Source organism: Echeneis naucrates, chromosome 9 (genome assembly GCF_900963305.1).
Source record: "Echeneis naucrates chromosome 9, fEcheNa1.1, whole genome shotgun sequence".
Taxonomy (NCBI): Eukaryota; Metazoa; Chordata; class Actinopteri; order Carangiformes; family Echeneidae; genus Echeneis; species Echeneis naucrates.
This window is the reverse complement of record NC_042519.1, coordinates 20,105,698-20,124,961: the sequence shown is the minus strand read 5'-3', so window position 1 is coordinate 20,124,961 and position 19,264 is coordinate 20,105,698. Positions and strand designations below refer to the sequence as shown.

The window sequence follows — 19,264 nt, the reverse complement described above, 5'->3', positions numbered from 1 at the left end:
ACCGTGATCTGGAGCATCGACACCCCCGACCCCGAAATGAGTAGATTTAAAAAAAAAAAAAAAAACAAACAAAACATACACAGACTATAAATGATGTTGTGCTGTGTATCTGCAGTCATTGGACTGACTTTCCAACAAGAAAAGTTAACCTTGACACACAGATGGAAACCCAATTTTTAGTAAAGATTCAGTGACAGGGAATATAGAAAAGGCGGATCCCAGAGGCACACCTTTAGCTAAAATGTTGCTTTGTGCATTATAATGAAGCCGAGTGGAGAGACTGAGCCCAGACCATGAAAAACAACTCGGATTAAAACACAGATGTTCATGAACGGAGGCCGTAATTCACCAACCGTTGTGGGTGAGCGTGTCTGATTGGCTGTTGTGATGCATTACATGGATTCATTTTGTAACCAGATTCGTATACAAAATGTGTTAATGGAGGGATGGAGTTAGTATCGGGCCGTATCGTTATGGTCTTTGAGTCGTGTCTCATTCAGTTAAGATGGCATAAAGAATGATCAAGAATAATCATTTATTTGTCATTTTAATTTGTCTACCTCCACCTGTATTTCCATCATCAGGCCCTCTCTGACCATGAAGGGGATGATAACATGGTGGGTGTGCTGCTTCATCAAACTGCAAACAAAAAAATAAACCCAACTTTATTTTTGCTAAGATGCCTTATCTTGTGTTTTAATGTGACTGTCTTTTGTTTGCTACCTTTATGGCCACCAGTCAGAGGAATCCAAGGTGAAAGATGGCTCTCATTTTTATTCTTGATAATATCCTTTTATTTCATTTTTAAACCATTGTTTGTCTCATTTTGCCTTCTTCTCGTATTGTTCTGTCCATTTCACCCCCCAGTCTGGCTGCTCAGACTCAGAGGGATCTGAGGTAAGGCAGAATTTGGAAAAACCTGTTAGAGAGGTTGATTTGGGGCATTTTGTGTGACTTTAATCTTTAATCTAAGTCTGAATTATGTATCCTTTTATTTATCATTACTTTTAAATGTGGAGTATAAGTGAATTGCAGCACATTACAGTTGCAAGCTGCCAATTAAAATTCCTAAACCACTCACTAAGAGGTCTGTGTCCTCAAACCAGGCTTGTTTAATACAGGAATATTAAAAAAAGCCTTTTTTTCTCTGATCCCAAATAAAAACGTACACTTGAATGATTTGTGTCAATTTGAAAGAAGTTGTTATGACTTTAATCTTCCCATCTTTGTCCAACGGTTAGCAATTTCCTTGACAGACCTGATGTTTAAAACATCCCCAAAAAAATAAAAGCATTAATTAAACAAAGCAAAAAGCAGCAAAGCCCGTTAACACGTTCACAGCTGGGTGCCACAGCAGCCTCCTTCCCGTGTAGGTGTTCAACAGAAGCGGTGGGAAAACGTTGTATACAACTGCCATTTCATTTTATCGTGAAACAACTTAAGTCGGTTGACTTTGTTTGTCCGCTGACTCTGGGGAGGGGGCATTTGTCTGTGTATCGGAGGGGGGGGGGGGGGGGGAGATAAAGTGTGGAAGAATCACAGCTCTGCTGCTTAATGGCTAAAGTTAGAGCTGTCTTAACAGCTGCTGAATGGGTTGGATGCTAATGGTGAGGGTGCCTGCGGTTAATTGTGCTGCTCTTCTTCGAGAAGAGGGTTTATATGGCACGTGTAGTAAATGTGATTTAAAAAGAATCTCTATTGTGGGAAATTATCTCCAGTTTTATTCGTGTGCTCAGAGTAATTTATTCTGATCACACAATCCGCCTGCTTGCCTTTTGTTCTTGTGTAGTAGCTTAAACTGTTAATTAGATAATCAGATGATATTTTCATATGGTTGAAAGAAAGAGGAGCACCTTCATGAGTTATTTTGGTGGTAGACAGAGTAGCAGTTAGGTGCTGCAGTATGTTTGATGCAGATAAGGGTCCTCAGAAGGAGAAACGTGGGCTCGGATCAGGACTTTTATGTACTAAGTATCACCTTGTGGGGCGAAAAACCTTTTCACACAGTTACTTTTAAAGGACTTGGCCGCCCTCAGTGGACAAAGAACAGATCCCCCAAATGAAACCATAGTCCCTTTGCTTCTCTGAGACGCTTTACAGCCTCCAGCTCTAACCAGCGTTTTGAATTAAATACTGTAGGTTGAGTGTGTTGAACAGCTTCCATCCTCTCTTCCATCCAGCCAACTTCAGAACTATTTGTGTTCTGAAGAGAAAACCACATTTTCTTCCGTCCTTTCTGTTTTGTGTCAGTTGAAATGATGCGGATGTAAATGAACTGAATGAACCAAACATAGACTGCTATCTTTGTCCTGTCTTGTTTTGTCCAACGACAGCTTGACAACAAGGAGAAGGAGACAAAGGTCGGTCGTCCGGGCCTTTGGCATTTCTTTTCTTAACACCAGCAGAGCTTTGTGTGTTTTTTTGTTGTGTTTGAATTAGTCTGGTCTTATGAATTAGACTGTACTTGTGTTTTGTATTTAATAAGTAGAAAATTAAATTCTGTATTTTATGAGTCCATTAGAATATTTCCTTATCAAACCCCATGTGTTACCCAAATATTGTAATTTAACCAATTTGAAACACGTTTTGCAGATTAATATTGTACTATTATGGAGATTTTTTTTTCTTGGGACTCATGAAACTGCGTGATGATCTGAGGATTAGTCTTGTAGTGGAAAAGCTTTAGGATTTGTCACCAGATGACAGAGCAGATCAGCATCCCGCTGTGACATTAAATGCCCGTCTAGACCAGATATCTCATTCTCAGAGAGCAATAAAAAAAAAAAAAAAATAGATAGATGCTCCGGGGAAGTGGTGGATGCCACATGGCTCCTGAGATGATTGAAAATCTGGTTGAAGTGCGGGGCCAAAGCTTGAGCTTTTTTTAACTTTCAGTGCTGAGAAAGAAAAAGCAAAGATCTCACAGCTGGTGAGAACAAAACCGCAACACGTCTTCTAAAAGCTGGTAGATGGAAACACAGGAAAGATGTGGTGAAATTTTAATATATAATACAGTTAGTATACCCCATCACTGAGTAGGTACCTTTTCTCTGTTTTATTATGTTTAGACTTAAATAAGGCATGTTTTTTAGTGGCAGCAGATGTTTTAGTTTTCGTCATCTGTCCTCCTGTAGGACGAGTCTTCGGCGTATGATGACAGTGAGGAGGAGGGGGAGCAGGAGAAGGTTTGGTTACTTTACAAAGTGTTGGCCGCCTCCAACATTTATCCATATCAGATCTCTCCTCTCCTGCTGACTCACAGCTCAGAGCTGACCCATGCTAGGCTCAGCCCTCCATTCACTTTGCTGTAAAGAGTGTCTGTGTTTGTATGTGTCCTAACTTGTGCTCATGTTTCCACCATTTTGTGCCGTCATCGTAATCATCATCAACATCAAGTGCTGTTCTCTTCCTTGTTTCCATCCATTTGTTATCTTATGTCCTCTGTTTTTAATCCATCTGTGTTTCATTCTTTTCTTTTTAAAAGCTCGACAAAGAAAAGGTGAGCCACATAATGGACCCTTTGTGTTCATGCTTGATGATGAATGTTTATATTTTTATTTTCTTAACATTTTTCTTTCTTCTTCCCCACACATTCCTAGTCTGGGTCCAACAAGGAAAAGGTGTGTGTGCAAATACTCTTCTGCTGAGTTTCACTTCATTGTTTAGCTGCTCGGACAGACGTAAGGTCGAAACCAGCAGGTGAACATAGTGTGGCCTTTAGCAGCTCGAGCTAGATACTCCCTTCAGGAGCTGGTGGAGACCAAAAATTGAGCTAAATAAATAAACAGGCTTTGCTTCATCAATGGACAAGAAACACAAGAAGCAACAAGTTCACTGTTTCAACAACAACAACAAAAAAGGGGGGGATAATGTCACCATTCTTTGCCCCTGATGGCTGAGACATCACATAAAACTTTTCTATTTGAAGACAATAGGAGGCTGTCATATTGTTCGAAATAAGGTTGGTCAGCAGTCAGAGTCAGATTAAATGGCTTTCGTGCTCCGTCTCTGTGATGGCAGAGTTAGTAATGGCAGGATATCTGTTGTGAAGGTTACTTGGTCAGAATAGAGCGGACACGGTCTGCACTGGTCCAGAAATGACCCCTGATCCGAGGGAGGATTTGTCTTGTGGCTAAAGTGAGGGAAGGACAGATGTGTTTGGTTTCATCTGAAGAGTATTTTTATGGCGCAGTTCTCAATTAACTCCACACTTGTGTGGTGTCCAAGCTATAAAGGACAGAGAGTCTGCAGGCGTTCCTTTCTTACTGCACCTTCAAGCAAAGAGGAAAGGTTTTGGCCATCTCACCTGGTGTGAAGGATCCTCGGGGTATTTTAAATGGTTGAAATCTTGTTTAGCGGTGTCAGGCAAACACCTTGTACCAGTAAGATGTCAAGGTTGGTTTTTTCGATCGAGGGGTTGTGAGGCCGAGATTCAGTTAAATTGAACCTGCGAGGTTTTCAGCTAACTGGGAGGCTGAATCTAAAGAAAGGTGCCCCCAAAAAAAGCGTATCTGTCACGGTCGTGCTGTGCGAATGCTGTTGTTGTGTGTACGTGTGTGTGTGTATGATCTGTCTGGCATTTAAGCATTGCTCACTCACAAATGTGTGTGTCCTTGCAGGCTGAAAAGAAAGACAAAGAGAAGCAGGTTTGTTGACAGTCTGAGCATCGCCTCTTCTTTCTGCACAAGACGTTCTGCTTTTCTGATTCAATTTCTTTATAACTATTCAGAGTCAACGTCATTTCTCTTTAATAGTCACTGAAATAATTTCTTTTTAGTCATAAATAAATGCACGCACACATTAATTTACACTGTACACAACATTGCAGTTAATGTTTGTGAGAAACAAACAGCTGTATCTTTATTAATGTTGCCGCCTTTCTTTTCAACCATTCCCTGTCTTGCCCCTAGGAGGAAACAAAGAGCAAAGAGGTTAGTGGCTGAAATGTTAAAAAGAATCTGAGAAAGAATTTGTTAGAATCTTATTTTACCTGAAATAATGGGAAGTGCACCCACTGTGCACCAGATTTGTTTCCAAAGGCCGGCATACCGTTGCTCATGTGAGGCTGCATCTCAGTCTGTGTTCATCAAATAAATCGGGTTCAACTCAGCCCCACTAGAATTATGAACCTCATTTGCATGTACATGTACCTCAACACTGACAGAGTAAGTGCAGTTAGTCACAGCTGCAAAAGCCTTTTGAACTTTTTGCAGCAGTGACCAGAGACTTTATTTTGCTGGATGGTCCGAAGGTCAGGATTGGGCCAGAATCTTAAGGATGAAAGAGTTCAACACAACTGACAGTTTTCATATTCCACCTTTATATTTATATTTATCCAATATTTTAAAAGTACATATTAATCATGCTGAGTTGCAATTTTCTCAAACACACGACAACAATATCCTTTAACTGATAATATGAGCAGAATATAAACTGAAACTATGATTTCTGGATATAATTAAACAGAATACGCCATTCTTATCACGTGTAATGACAGATTTGTTAACGTTCAGCTACATGTTTTACCACATAAAATTGAGCTCTACATTTTAGGTGAAAAATGTCAGTTTGACTGTTTCATTTTGTGTGCGTGTGAGGTCCAACAACGTAGACGATGAATCCATGTCCTTCGCTCCAGCCTCTGTCTGCTGCCCCCGAAAGAGATAGCTGACTCAGACTTTTCCCAGAATCCAATTCGAAGAATTTGCCTCATTTGCCAAAAAACACTTGGCCATTGGCAGAGGCTGAGGTGCTTGATTCAATCTAATCTAATTTCATTTTTTCATTTTTTTTTTACCGGGTCATTTAATTTTGCTCCTGCATTTGATTTAATCTCTTTTATGGTAAACGTTATTGCTGGTCATTTCCTGATTCCTATTTGTGCAGTGAACCTATTAGAAAGAGGTAGAAACACACAACAGTGGATCAGAGCTGACTAAAGTTTTACTTTTTTATTTTTTTCCTCACCAGTCAAAGGAGGAAGTAAACAAGGTTAGTTTGCAGTTTGTTTCCTGTGTCCTGCTCCTCCCTCTGACACGTCCTGTCGTCTGGTAGTTGTAGTAGAATCCGTCTTGAGCCAACGAATGTCCTAAGCAAAGGGTCCTCACCGACTCCGGCCAAAATGAAGATGTCACATTAATTTGCTCTCTTATCTTTCCCAGTTTATTTTAATTCATAATTTAGTTTTTTTTGTTGTTTGTTTGTTCGTTTGTTAGTTTTTATTTGAATAAAACACTTGATTACACAAACTAATCCTTAATGTGAGGGATTCCTATTTTAAGATTTGGGATTAAAAATTCACACAATCTGGGGATTTGGGAAAATTATCTTAATTATTTATTAATCTCTGCAATATATTTTTTCACATTTAAAATATCTCATATATGTGTGTACACTTTTTAAATTTGTACTACAGTCACAAACTGCATCTTATAAATATTAAACTGATAGACTTGTGCACGGAATAAATACAATCAGGTCCCAGATATCAGTGAAACTCTCAGTGAGCTGAGCATCTGATGTGAATTTCTTCCAAATGATTCCTGTCGAGGATGAAGTGAGTGTTCAGCAGTGATGTAGCAGATAGCACTTCTACAAGTGACGTCCCTTTTGTCTTGTACCGTCCTAATAAACCGCAGGCAGTAAGCAAAAAGCTTTAAACAATTTCACTCAACCCCACCCAGACTAAAAAAAAAAAAAACTAAAACACCTCCTCCTGTTCTTGTATCAGACTTTGTCTCTTCAGTTATAGTTTTTACTTGTTTTAATCATCACCACACTTGTCTTCTTCTTCTTCTTCTTCTTTTTTTTTTTACTTTTGTCTCTTTTCTCTCCCCCCTCCCCCACTCTGTGTTTCCATGAAGACTGAAGCCACGGCTGCAAAGAAGGTACAGTTATGTGTTAGAGAAAGAGAAAAGAGTTGCACAAATACTTTATTACCTGCAAAGGACACGTCTTATTTCAGGCTGTGTCTTGGAGGGCCAATGTGTATGTGCAACCTTTTGTGAGTCTGTGTGTTTTATCCGTTTCCTCTAAAAAGCATTTTCTCTTTTCAATGAGTTACTTCACGTTTTTAAGGTGGTGAGGAAGTACACCAGATGAATATAAGATGTGTGTTTCCTCCTTTCTGTTAAATGATTGACAGCTGGAGTTAGTTTACATGTAAACTCACAGTAAATTGTGTTGAACTGGTGGGTTTAAGTGTTTCTGTAGGATGTAAAGATGATGGGAAAATGGGGCCGGTCTATAAAGAAATAACAGCACAGTGATTACGCCTGAAACAGTTGAAAATGTGTGTCTGAAAGCATGTTGTGTGTTTTGTACATGTTGTGGTCTAGGGGGATGTAAAATAGAAAGAAACTCTACCAACTGTGTAACGAGTTGGTCCCTCACACATCATTTCAGTCTGCCCATTTAACGGGGAATTTTTTTTGAACATCGGTTCTCGTTGTGCCTTCAGCCACCGCTGCCTCATGATCTTGTCCTTATCCCAGAAGTCAAGTCACGTTAGAGTTTTCAACTTTACTGCAGAAATAAACACAACATTTCTTCCCTTTAGATAGAATTCTCATCAGTTTTACTCCCCACGTCTTTACACATTATTGGTGATGCCGGGAATTCGGCAGAGTCGGGCGCTGCCAATGTGGCATCGGCTGATATCTTCTCAGATAGTTTAAGGTCTGTCGCCAGCCTACGTGTGCATGGGCAACCAAAAATATCTATCAAGATGTTTTTATTTGGCACCTCCACCTCACGTAAACACAGCTGCACATCTAATTTTTGGATTCGCACCAAGAATCCATTTGCTCTGCAGCAGCAGTGGACGGTCATTTCTCAATTCAAAGACAAGGCACTTAAAGTCGGTCATTTGAAGGTCACAGCCCTCCTTTAGTCCAATTAAGTTTTATGGGAGATTGCCCAGTTTCTTCTATCTAATGGCACAATTCCACAGTTATCGATGACACATTTTCTGCAAAGATGTCTTATATCGTAGTCACTCATTTGGCTTTTACGATATGTGGTGTGCACTTGACATCCAGCATATTTAGTTTAACCCCTCAGGTCGAATTTTACAGAGTTATTCAAGGCCTGTTAGCAGCTTCCTCGTGGTTGCACTACTAACAGAGTCCTGGGCTTTATTTAGCTTCAGCTTTTCTTTTTTTATTCACTGGAAAATGAAAAATAGGATTTTTAAATGTTTCTAGTAGCAAAGAATTCAACATGTTTTAACAGCGAAGTTATTCTGTGAGGACATATTGGCTTCGTTGGCAGAGCTATGTTGGTTTCCAAGCTTCTATAGTAAGATACAAGTTTAAAAATTTTAGCAGTGGGAGATTTGTTTGTTCAAACCGTGTTCTTGCAGACCCCCGCAGTCCAGCAGAGAGGTCTAATCAGGGAAGATAAATTAAAACACATCAGTGTGGGTGAACCTTGGACGCATGGGGCCTTTGAAATGTCAGTTTATATATGTTTATCTGTCAGTGTTGAAGCATTGGTTTGATATTTAAGCTTCATTTCTGCTCTATCAGTGCCAAAGTGCTGCTGTCATTGTTTTCTCAGTTAAAATCTGAACTCTTTCTAGATTTTCATGTCATTCATCAACACGCTGATCTTAAAAAATTGACGAATGATATTTTCCTGGGCATTAAAACCGTCCTTACATGTACCTCAACACTGACAGAGTAAGTGAGATCATTTTGGCTCATGTGTTCAGCCGGGGGTTTATAAACTTCATTAAATTTGAAATACACTCAGCTCCCTGCTCTCGACGAGTCACGTTAACCGAAGGGAAGTGTTTATAGGAAAGAGCGACGGCCTCCTGCTGCGCTCAGTTCCACTCAGCTTCTCCTTCTCCTTCATCCTCCTGTATTGTATTTTTAAAACCTGCTCGATTGGAAGGTGGTCAGGAAATGGCGTGCTCTTGAAGATTGAAGCGTACCCTTTCAAACGCAGATGAATACGTTTGAAGAGGCATGAATGAGCCTGTCGTGTTTCTCCGCCACTATTTAGTCACTGCCGTTTGCTTTTAAGTCTGCATTTCTTTCCTCGTCTCTCGGCTGTAGAATGTGCTCATACTGCAAATCACAGACTCTTACACTCACTGTAGTTCTACTATCTGACCCTGTGACACACAGTAATGAATTCTGAAGTTACACATCTTGTCCCAAGTTGCCTACCGCACAATTTATGCACATGCACAAGAACCATTTGAGCCCAATGGTAATTTTTCCCAGCACCCTCGAAGTGAAGCATGTCAGTTTAATTCTGTTCACTTGAGACAAGAATGTGCTGAAGTGCAAATTACTTTACAGACCATACAGAGAGAAGTGGAAATGAGAAGACAGGCAAGTGCGTCAGTCTGAGGCGTCGTGTACAAACACATACGACATTTCCATTTTAAAATACCCTTTTTTTTTTTTTTTTTGCCTTCAACAAAACTCTTGACTTTTAAACCCTGAAAATAGAGTCATTTGGACAAAGCTTTAGTTTAGAAACTCCGTGGTTGTGTCGATGTCTGGGGAGTCAAAAGTCTTTAGCCTTGACTGATAAAAGCAACATGAATAACAAATTCTAGGTACTACTGAACTTTCCGTATTTTTTAGCAGCTACTGCGGAGTTAAATTCTCTATATTCTCAGGCCAGGGTTAACTTTAATGTTCCCCGTTTGGGGCGTTTTGTGCAGCATTCAAATGTAGAGCTTCCTGTGTGTGTCCAGGGTACGTCAGTGGTCATGGATGTGTGTTGTTATTAGCACAGATCCATCGCAGTGTCGGAACATGAGTGTTCCTTTTTTTTTTTTTTTTTTTAACTTTATGTTCAGCCTTTTATCGTGCTATTATATGGAATGATTGAATTTCTCTCTCCTTCATGGCCCAGGTTCACCTATAACATCTAAACTGTCATCATACATAAGTGATTCTGCTACGTTACATTATGCTGTAGGCTAACACATCAGAGCCGCTGTCAAACAACTCATTTACTGAAGGTGTCCCTTCTTCCTGGCTTGAAAATTATCTTATCTCGTAGCTGCGCAGCTCTGCTCAACAACGATGAAGCAAACTGATTAGATGTTCAAATCAAATGCGGTGCTTTGTGTTTTCTGGAAGGATTTTGTTTGAGAACAGAGCAAGACCATAAAAAAGTAGCTACCTTCGACTCTACGTTGCTCTAAAAGGTGTAATGATTGCATCACTTGATCCAGGCCCACAAGCAGAGACAGCTCATGACTTCTAAGGTCTAGGTTGGACCATGATGGAGCTAATGTCCACGATGCAGTGCTCCTGCCCGGGAAAATCAAAGCCTTTATATCCAGCATCCCAACAGGAAATACCGGCCGCACATTTGGGGTCTCATTTATCAAAGCACATGGAGAGCCCGGTCCAGGTCTATGAGTCAGATCTGTCCAAATCAAAAGAAAGGAAGAGAAAGTAGAGAAATAAATATAGAGTGTATGTGATTAAAAGGGAAAAGCCGCTCATTCGTAAACAGTCTGTTTATAAATGTTATGGTCACTCTAAAATCCGTTGAATTAGTGCAGGCAGTTTGCTGACTGTGAGTAAATTCACATCTGACATTAAACTAATTCTGAAAATTGCGACGATGAGAAGTAAATATGCCGGAAACGAAGGAAGTGAAATGAAATGGGGCATCGGATGAACACGTAGCTGAGCTGGGTCTAGTTGACATGTCAGGTCTGAGCAATCTGCTGCTGGTTGTGTAATTCTGTGTGTGTGTGTGTGTGTGTGTGTGTGTGTTGTAGCTGGATACAGAGGCAGCCAACATCCTCGGGGAGCTGCAGGTGAAGCTGAACACCATCTTGGACAACTTCAGCGCCGTGTTTGCCAAAAGGTAACACACACACACACACACAGACCAACAAACAGATCTGGCACAATCCCTTGTAAAATGTTTGGCTGAGGAACAAGCTTCCTCTCCCTCCTCTCCCCTCCTTTCCTTTTTCTAACTCATCTCCTTCTTCTTCATCGTCTCCCTCCAGCTTCCAGACTCGCATCACCGGCTGCATGCGTCAGATGGCTGAGATCCTGTACCAGATCAAAGGGCCCCCCAACCACAACACAGCAGAGGCAGATGCTGACAACATGCTGAGGCCCCTCATGGAGTTCCTGGATGGGAAGTAAGTCGCGGCGCAAAATCTGCTGCAGGATGACTACACAGTGGTATCTCTCCTGACACCACTAATGCCATTAATGAACTAAAGTGTGCTCTCTCACCCTAAATGATTTTTGCTAAATGGTCGTGTTCATCAGCTGCTGCCCTGAAACAAAATGGTTTTCTCTCTTTTCTTTATCCACACAGTGAAAATCAAAATAGTTTCATTTTGGTCAATACAAAAAGTACAAAGGCAATTATGAGTAATTTTTTTATATATTGCTGTCACTTCAAAATCTGTCAGAATTTATTCTTGCAGCTTTTTAAACTTAAAGTTCTCTAATTATCTCTCATTTTGTTTCATTTGTGTATCTTTTACTGTATGATAATAATGTAGAAGTTGTGCTTCTTACAACAGTCTATTGGAACTAGGTAAAGGTTGTGTGTTAATCCAGACTGGGTTTTTTCTTAACTCTGTGTTTTTTAGTGTGTTAATACTGAATTGCTTCCTCCCAAATTAAGTGTGAAGGACTGGAAGCTTTAAATATAAACATTTCAGCATCTAAGTATGCATTAACTCAACAGAAAGCTGACGAGTCTTCATGATGACCCTGCTGATAATTTGTTGTTTGGTGGGCAGTCGAAGGTTTCAAACTTTTTAAAAGTTATTTTAAAGCTCCTGAAAAACCTTCTTGAGGCCTGAAAGAGCCACTCACCAGGTAATAAACTGAACAACTTCCTCTTGCTGAAAGGACTAAAGGGGCCTGTGAAAATATTTCAGCGTTAAAATTACGCCTAAGCAAAGCAAATCATTTTCATTCAAAACATACATGTTCCACTTCAAGCAGATTGAGGGTGCAGAATGATTACAGGCTGAAAAGGGCGATTTAAAAGCCCTGAAATAACAGAGCATTTCAACGTTTCAACAGGTTTATTGCTGTTATTTGGCGATGATTACTAAGAAGCCTCTACATATAGAGACATACTGTATACTGTGGACCCAGAGACTTAACCTTAAGACTTGTCTTTTTTTTTGTCTTTGTAACATTTCTTTCCATTAGAATTTGGAAAGTGATCATAACAAAATGATCAGTGAAATGAAAGAGTGTTTTGTTTTTGTTCCATTACTTTTTAAGGATTTTTTACTCACATGACAGCCGACATACTCGGGATTCATGAGGTTACAACTGTGTCGTTTCAGAGAGAAACAAAATACATATCTTTATATATGAGCTTGAACATATCAAGGAGGACTTTCGGACTCGAAATGCTTTAATTCTGAGATTTAAAATAACTATAACTGAACAGTGTTGTTTGTTTGATCAAACAAGTGTTGGCTTACACTTGCGTGTTTGTGTGTGATCCAGTCTCAGCATCTTTGCCGACATCTGTGAGAAGACGGTGCTGAAGAGGATCCTGAAGGATCTATGGAAGATCGTTCTGAGTAGCCTGGAGAAGACCATTGTCCTGCCTCAGAGCAATGACAGCCTGGTAAGATGCAGGCTGACCCTGAAGTAACCCAAATCCTGACTGTAAGCAGGACACCCCACCGATTCAGCAAACATCTAATGTAACGCAGTCGGACTCAAATTGAAAAGCAGGATCAGAATCAATAAAGCAGATTTCAAATTTTTTAATTCCACTTTTCTTTGTCAAATCTGGTGATATTTTCCAAATGTTTCCAAAATGTTACTTGACAGTCTATGTTATCCTGGTCATGGCAAACATAACCCGGGGCCTGCAGGAGAGTAGAGGAGCCACACTCCCAGGATTTTTATTCTTTCTTTTACTTTACCAACTTGTAGACTTCAGAGCCAACCGACGTTGACTTGAGTGACAATCACTTGAGGCGATTTATCGGCTTTCATGCAGCGCCCTCTGGAACCTGACACAACCTTTTTCACATACGCAGTTGTAGATCCCAGGAGCCACAAACAGACTTTGATGTGTATAAAATGATGGCGTTCACCCTTTAAATTTTAAGCTACGTTAAAATCTTCACAGAGCTCTTTGAAGATGTGAACCCTGGACAAAATGTCACCGATAAGGTCTAAAAGCGAGAGAGGGACATTTATTGGTATTCTGTATGTCTTCATGGTCACCAAGTCAAGCTGCGTTTACATATCGAGGAGATTAATAAGAGGAAAGTGAAGGATGAGGGAAAATGCATGAAGACAAAATAAATGAAAACAATTCCACTTGTTACATTCAGCCATCTTTATAAATCTGTTTTGTCCTCATTGGTGCATTCAAGGACATTTGAGGACCAAGAAGCAGCAGCTTTAACTTAACACGATTTAACATATTAGTACTGTGTTTCACGTTGTCTCTGTCTTTTCCAACAACAAAGTCTATACATTTAATGTTGGCAGCAAACCAGTTTCCTTAAAAGCTCTTGCACTTTGTGAAATGGCAATTTTGACCCATAAATGATATTGACATAAATAAATGTTGACATGGATGTTTTTATGTGATGGTGATGAAGTCGAAGAACCGAAGATACTGTGGTGAATCAACATGTTGTGTAGTGATGGTTGTGTCAGACTTGGCGCTCTGCCGCCATCTACTGTTAGATATCAGCAACGTGTTTCTAGAAAGTTTCTTCAATCACTGAATTCCTTGCTTGTATGTGTCTAATCACTCCTTGCCTGCTACCTTTCTCTCTCTCTCTGCAGGGAGCCCAACTCCTCACAGCAGCTAAAGGACTCTCAAATCTAAAGGTAACACACACTGTTGGAAAAGATTTTTCTGGAACAAAATCTTTGAGAACGGTTTTAAATCATCTAATAACGTGAAGCTTCATTAACTGCACAGAGACTAAGTTCCTTGTAAACAACATGAAACTTTGAACTGTTATTTTAGTACAAACTGACTACGAATTTGTGGAGATGCCAAAACAGAGAAAGTCTCTGTAATTAGTTTTGCCGACAACAGCAATAACTGATGTATGGGTAATAGTTTACATCTACAAAAGTAAGACCAGTGTAGGTTTTATCTAACTACAGCGAAATCAACACAGACAAGCAGCTGTAAATGTCGAAGCCAACCTGAAGAACTTCGACCTCGTTGCACAATCTTCCGAATTCTCTTAAGTTTCGTCTTTATTTTTGCTGTTTTTCTGATGTGAGTCTGTAAACTCTGGTTACTGTAGGGAGGTGAAGCCAAAACCCTGACACCCAAGCAGTGTATAATTATCGACGCAGGGCTGGAGACGATCAAGGTAACACTCAGAATTCACTGAAAAATCATGAACTGATATGTTTATTTTAATATTTTTATTTTATTCTGTGTATACTGTGTATTCCTGTAGATTTGATGCACAATATACACTATACATTACATTATAGCTCGTCTGCCAAAAAAGGATTTCTAACGTTCACTCTCATTTCCTGCAGCAATACTTCCATGCAGGAGGAAATGGGTTGAAGAAGGCGTTTGTTGAGAAAAGTCCCGAGCTGGCATCCCTGCGTTACGCCCTCTCCCTCTATTCCCAGAGCACCGACACGCTCATCAAGACCTTTGTCACCACACAGCACTCCCAAGGTGATCGCACACACTTTGTTATGTATGATATGTCAGCCTCGACTTGTTTAAACAGATTTAAAAGCTCACTGAATCTCTTGCCTTGTGTTCTCAGTGCACGATGGGATGGGCATCAGAATCACTGCCAATGAAAAGACCCGACCTGACAGAGGTAAGTCCTCAACTCTCAGGCATGCAGGGGAACTACTGAGCTTCTTTGTGTGTTTACTTCTTGAAAAGTGCACCTCAGTGTTTTTTGTTAATGAAGTTGAACGCCAATATTTCTTGGATGTCTCTTCTCATCAAATGGTGTTTGAAAGTAACAGCGTAGTACTATCCTGTTTTCATTCCTTCCTCGAGAGGGTATAAAACATTTTGGAAAATGCCTTCATTCTAATAAATGAGAAATCATCACTTTATAACACACCTTTCCCTATTTCATCCAAATCAGCCTCAGTGTTTAACAATTGAAATATAAGATAAGCAAATTCAGCAACAATCAGATGAAGATGAGACTACACCAAAAAACAGTGAGTGAAATATAAAGAGCTGACTGGTGTTAGTGTTTGGCAACATGTGGCCTTGTTGTGCAGGTTCAGGGGTGGACAAGCCAATTGGAGAGGCCTTACTGCAGATCGACATGATGCTTGGGAAAGAACGGAAAGTCAACGTCAAAGGTGAGACGTATTTACATTTATTATGTTTCAGTTTTAACCATAAATCTCTTCACTGTATGCTGTACTAAGCTTTAACTTTAAATCTGTATATTCATTATATACATGCATATATAACTTGATAGCTGCAGCAGCGTCATTAACAGCGACTATTTGCTGTCCCTTTCCTCTCTCTCATCCCTCCATACAGTCATCGCTGTGAATGACATGAAGTGGCAGACGTCGGGTATGTTCCGACCTTTCGTTGAAGTCTGCATGGTTGGTCCCTTCCTGGCTGACAAGAAGCGCAAGTTCACCACTAAATCCAAGAACAACAGCTGGACAGCAAAGTTCAACGAGGCTTTCCAGTTGTGAGTCAGACGTCTTGCCCCTTAGAAAGCAGGCTGCAACACTCACAGCTGAGGGGCGAAGTGAGAAAGTGGCAGAATTTTAATTTGCTCTTCTTTTCTGTAGTGTCCTGGGTAAGGAATCCCCAGACTGCTATGAGCTCCAGGTGACAGTCAAGGATTACTGCTTCGGCCGGGCGGACCGGGTGGTCGGCGTGGCCGTGGTCCAGCTGCGTGATGTCGCTGACCGAAAGAGCTGCGTCTGCTGGTGTCCCATCGGGCCGCGCATCCACACGGACGAGACGGGCATGACAGTGATGCGTATCCTGTCCCAGCGGCCGGCAGATGAGGTGGCCAAGGAGTTTGTTAAGCTGAAGTCTGAAACTCGCCCTGTGGAGGAGGGAAGATGAGCAGAGGCGCTGACTCAACTTCAGAGAGGGTGAAAAGTGACGGGTCTCAGTTTCACATCTTCACAACAAATCATTCAAACCTCTGAGTGCGTTCAAGGTGGAGGACACAGGAGATAGAAGCAGGTTGACTGCCATAACTATGATAAAAAATGTACTTATTTAATTTAACAGCGGTATTTGGAGAGAGGATGCCTCTTCAAAATGCTGAAAAAGCAGAAAATATCACAATAATCAGCATCAGAATCCTAAAAATCAAACAACACAAGTTTCAATTTTCAACTCAGTGGTTGTTTAAAGTCATTAGAGATAAACTATAAGAATCTTCTAATTCTAGTGAATAGTTTGGTTGTCAGTCATCAATTAAATCAGAATCTGTCATATCTGTCATCTGTCAGTGCTGACTCACACAAATGAATGGGTTTGTCTACCAGATAGTTTGGAAAGAATTCAACATGGCATACTTGTGAATAGTGAATAGACCTGACTTTTGACTGCTGTAACTATGAAAAAAGATGGAAGCTCAATCTGGAGGAATTAATGCCTGAATCCTGCACCGTCTGAACCTCGGAGGGCTTTTGACTGACTCTGCTTTCCCAAAAAACTGGCACTTGATGGCAGCCCTTCCTCAGCTAACTACTGTCAGACTTAACACAATTAAGCAAACAAATCTCAAAGGTAACATGATGTAACCAGGGAAACTGGTCTAAAAGTGTAATATGGGAGTTTAGTATGCAAGAATAATTTTGATAAATAAGAACAAACCAAGAACAACAACAATAAAGATAATGGATGATGGGTTACTAATTTTTCAGTCAAAGTGATCATACAGCAAGCAATGACACAATGACACATCACGCCATGTCAGATACTGTAGCAGGAAGTCGGGAGAAGAAATGTGTCAACATGCTGCTTATATGTGCTGCTCTTCAATGATGATCCTTTGGGTACTATTGTCCCAAGACTGAATATAAAAACCTTGAACAGAAATAAAATGTAGTGAGTTCTTATGAATTAAAAAGCCTTAAAAAACCCAGCTAACTAACCCAGCTAGCAAGTACTTGGACTGACAACACCAATGGGCTCAACAACAGTGACATCTGAGGTAAAACTGCACTGATTTCTCTTCAGAAGAAGAATAAAAGAATTATGGGCAAGTATTTGACTGACCACTGAACTGTGGCCTGTCGAACGGCTTCCTCGTAGGTTTTGAGTTTAGCTTCTATGTTTTTGCCAAATATTTAATTGGGACCATGAAGACTGTTTAACTGTACATGTGCTTTGCATGGTAACAACTGAAGGTTCAAACTAGTGTGAACACCTTTATGGATGTGGTTCTATGTAAAATGGATGACAACAGATGTTTTTCAGCTGCTGTTTTGCCACGCATGCACCAACTGTACGTTTCTGAATTTTCTCATTGTTGTTTTACATCAGGCACACTCCAGTTGAGATCTGATGGAAAACAGAACGCACAGTTAGGTTTGACTGAAGTTTAACACGGTTTGATCCGCACTCTTTGTCGATTTACTACGTGCCAAGGAACACAAGTGTTCAGTGAGTTCACCTCACAAATGTGTGTTTGTAGAGTGATGTGGCCACGGGGGGTCTCCCACTTTCATGCTGCACATTTGCCAAAACTCGCTGCAGTCTGGCTTCATACGTAAGGATCCATTGGTGAAATTAAGTCTGGAAACTAGTTTAGAGTTTTGTCCTTGGTTCTGCTATATCCAACGGAACAACTTTTATCTGTAGTAGGTTATAAGTGCTTAGAGGGGGATCTTTGACAGTGGCCATAGTTGTAGTGACAACCGAACTCCTGTACTTTGCTTAAAACTAACAGTAGGTTTGTAAAATAAACAAAAACAAAAAATAAAAATGAAAGCCTATGACCAGAGCATGTATTTATTGTATACAATCAAACTGGACTGAAATTGTGATCTTTTTCATGTATGTACTGTGAAATATGAGGATTGATCAAATGTATGTAAAGTACTTAACATTATTCTAATGTGACATATGTTGAATATACTTGTAACAATATTTTGTATATAAAACATTTATGATTTAAGGTAGTTGATGTTGTTCTTTGTGTTCGTTTTTTTTTAAGGCCCCCTCAAATGGAAATCAAGTTTTAAACCTTAGTGATACGACCATGTGGCATTTTCTACAAAACACAGGACACACAGACAGCGATATAGTGATTTAAAAGTAATGTTACTAAGGTATGAATGAAGTCAACTTTTGGGGGGCAAAAAAAAAACCCTAGCTACTGACACTGTGAACCACGACCAGCTATAGGGTAACAAACAACATATGATCAATATCCCATGAGAGGAAGTTCCCTTTTTATAGGACAACTCCTGTGATACTGCTATACAAACAACGGCTTGATAGGCCCAATTCTAACAGTAATAATCTACATTATTATTGAAGACAAGTACAAGCCAATTACTTGTACTTGTATTTTTTTCAAGAAATGCTCCCATTGCAATTCATGATGACTGTTGATGACTGAAATGTTGAACATTTTGTTATTTTTATGCAGTAACCGTGGACCGTTAAAAAAAATAAATTAAGTTAATAAATAAATAATGTCATGTCAAATAGCACAGAAATTTAATTAAAAGAACAAACAAATAAATAGGAAAAAAACAACAACAACTCGTCACTGTCGAGTTATCGTTTGAGCGTCTATCAGCCAATCAGATTGCTCGGGCGGAACTCACCGTTGTTTTTCGGTCTTCCGGTCGCTGATTCTGGTCACAATGAAGTGCTGAAGAATCCTTAATCCGGATCTGATCAGGACTCAGACATGAGGCTGAGCCTTTCCGATGTTTTGTTCAACTCTGAACAACTTCAGATCTCCGCTCTGTCACTCCATTAACGTGTGTGAACAGGAGGTGGGCGGGGCAAAGGACCTGACGTCAATCCGGAAGTGGAGTAGATGTGCCATTTTCTTTTATTCGTCATGAAGGAAAACAACGGCAACAATTATAATAATAGTAAGTAATTTACATATTTAAAATAAAATCTAGAGTAAACTCTAATCCATGCAGGCGATTCAGTTCACACCCTTTTTCTTTCCCGCTCTTCCACTCTTCGTGCACCAATAAATTCACAGAAGAAGAAAAACAGGAAGTTTCCTGTGAATACAAACATGGCAGCTGCTTTTTAACGTGGAGCCGAAATAATTCACCATATTTATCAATTTATCTGAGCCCAC

General features: G+C 40.1%; 1 protein-coding gene across 1 annotated transcript in view; it reads left to right on the top strand.

The window, feature by feature from the left end:
- LOC115048969 (protein unc-13 homolog B-like) overlaps positions 1–18,113 on the top strand; it is a 127,611-nt gene extending 109,498 nt beyond the window's left edge. The window contains exons 31-40 of the mRNA XM_029510864.1: positions 10,760–10,848; positions 10,997–11,134; positions 12,477–12,600; positions 13,785–13,829; positions 14,261–14,329; positions 14,505–14,652; positions 14,747–14,803; positions 15,225–15,308; positions 15,496–15,655; positions 15,759–18,113. Of these exons, the coding sequence (XP_029366724.1) occupies positions 10,760–10,848; positions 10,997–11,134; positions 12,477–12,600; positions 13,785–13,829; positions 14,261–14,329; positions 14,505–14,652; positions 14,747–14,803; positions 15,225–15,308; positions 15,496–15,655; positions 15,759–16,041 (1,197 nt within the window). The 3' untranslated portion in view covers positions 16,042–18,113. The remainder of the gene's footprint in view (positions 1–10,759; positions 10,849–10,996; positions 11,135–12,476; positions 12,601–13,784; positions 13,830–14,260; positions 14,330–14,504; positions 14,653–14,746; positions 14,804–15,224; positions 15,309–15,495; positions 15,656–15,758) is intronic.
- Positions 18,114–19,264: the final 1,151 nt, after the last annotated feature.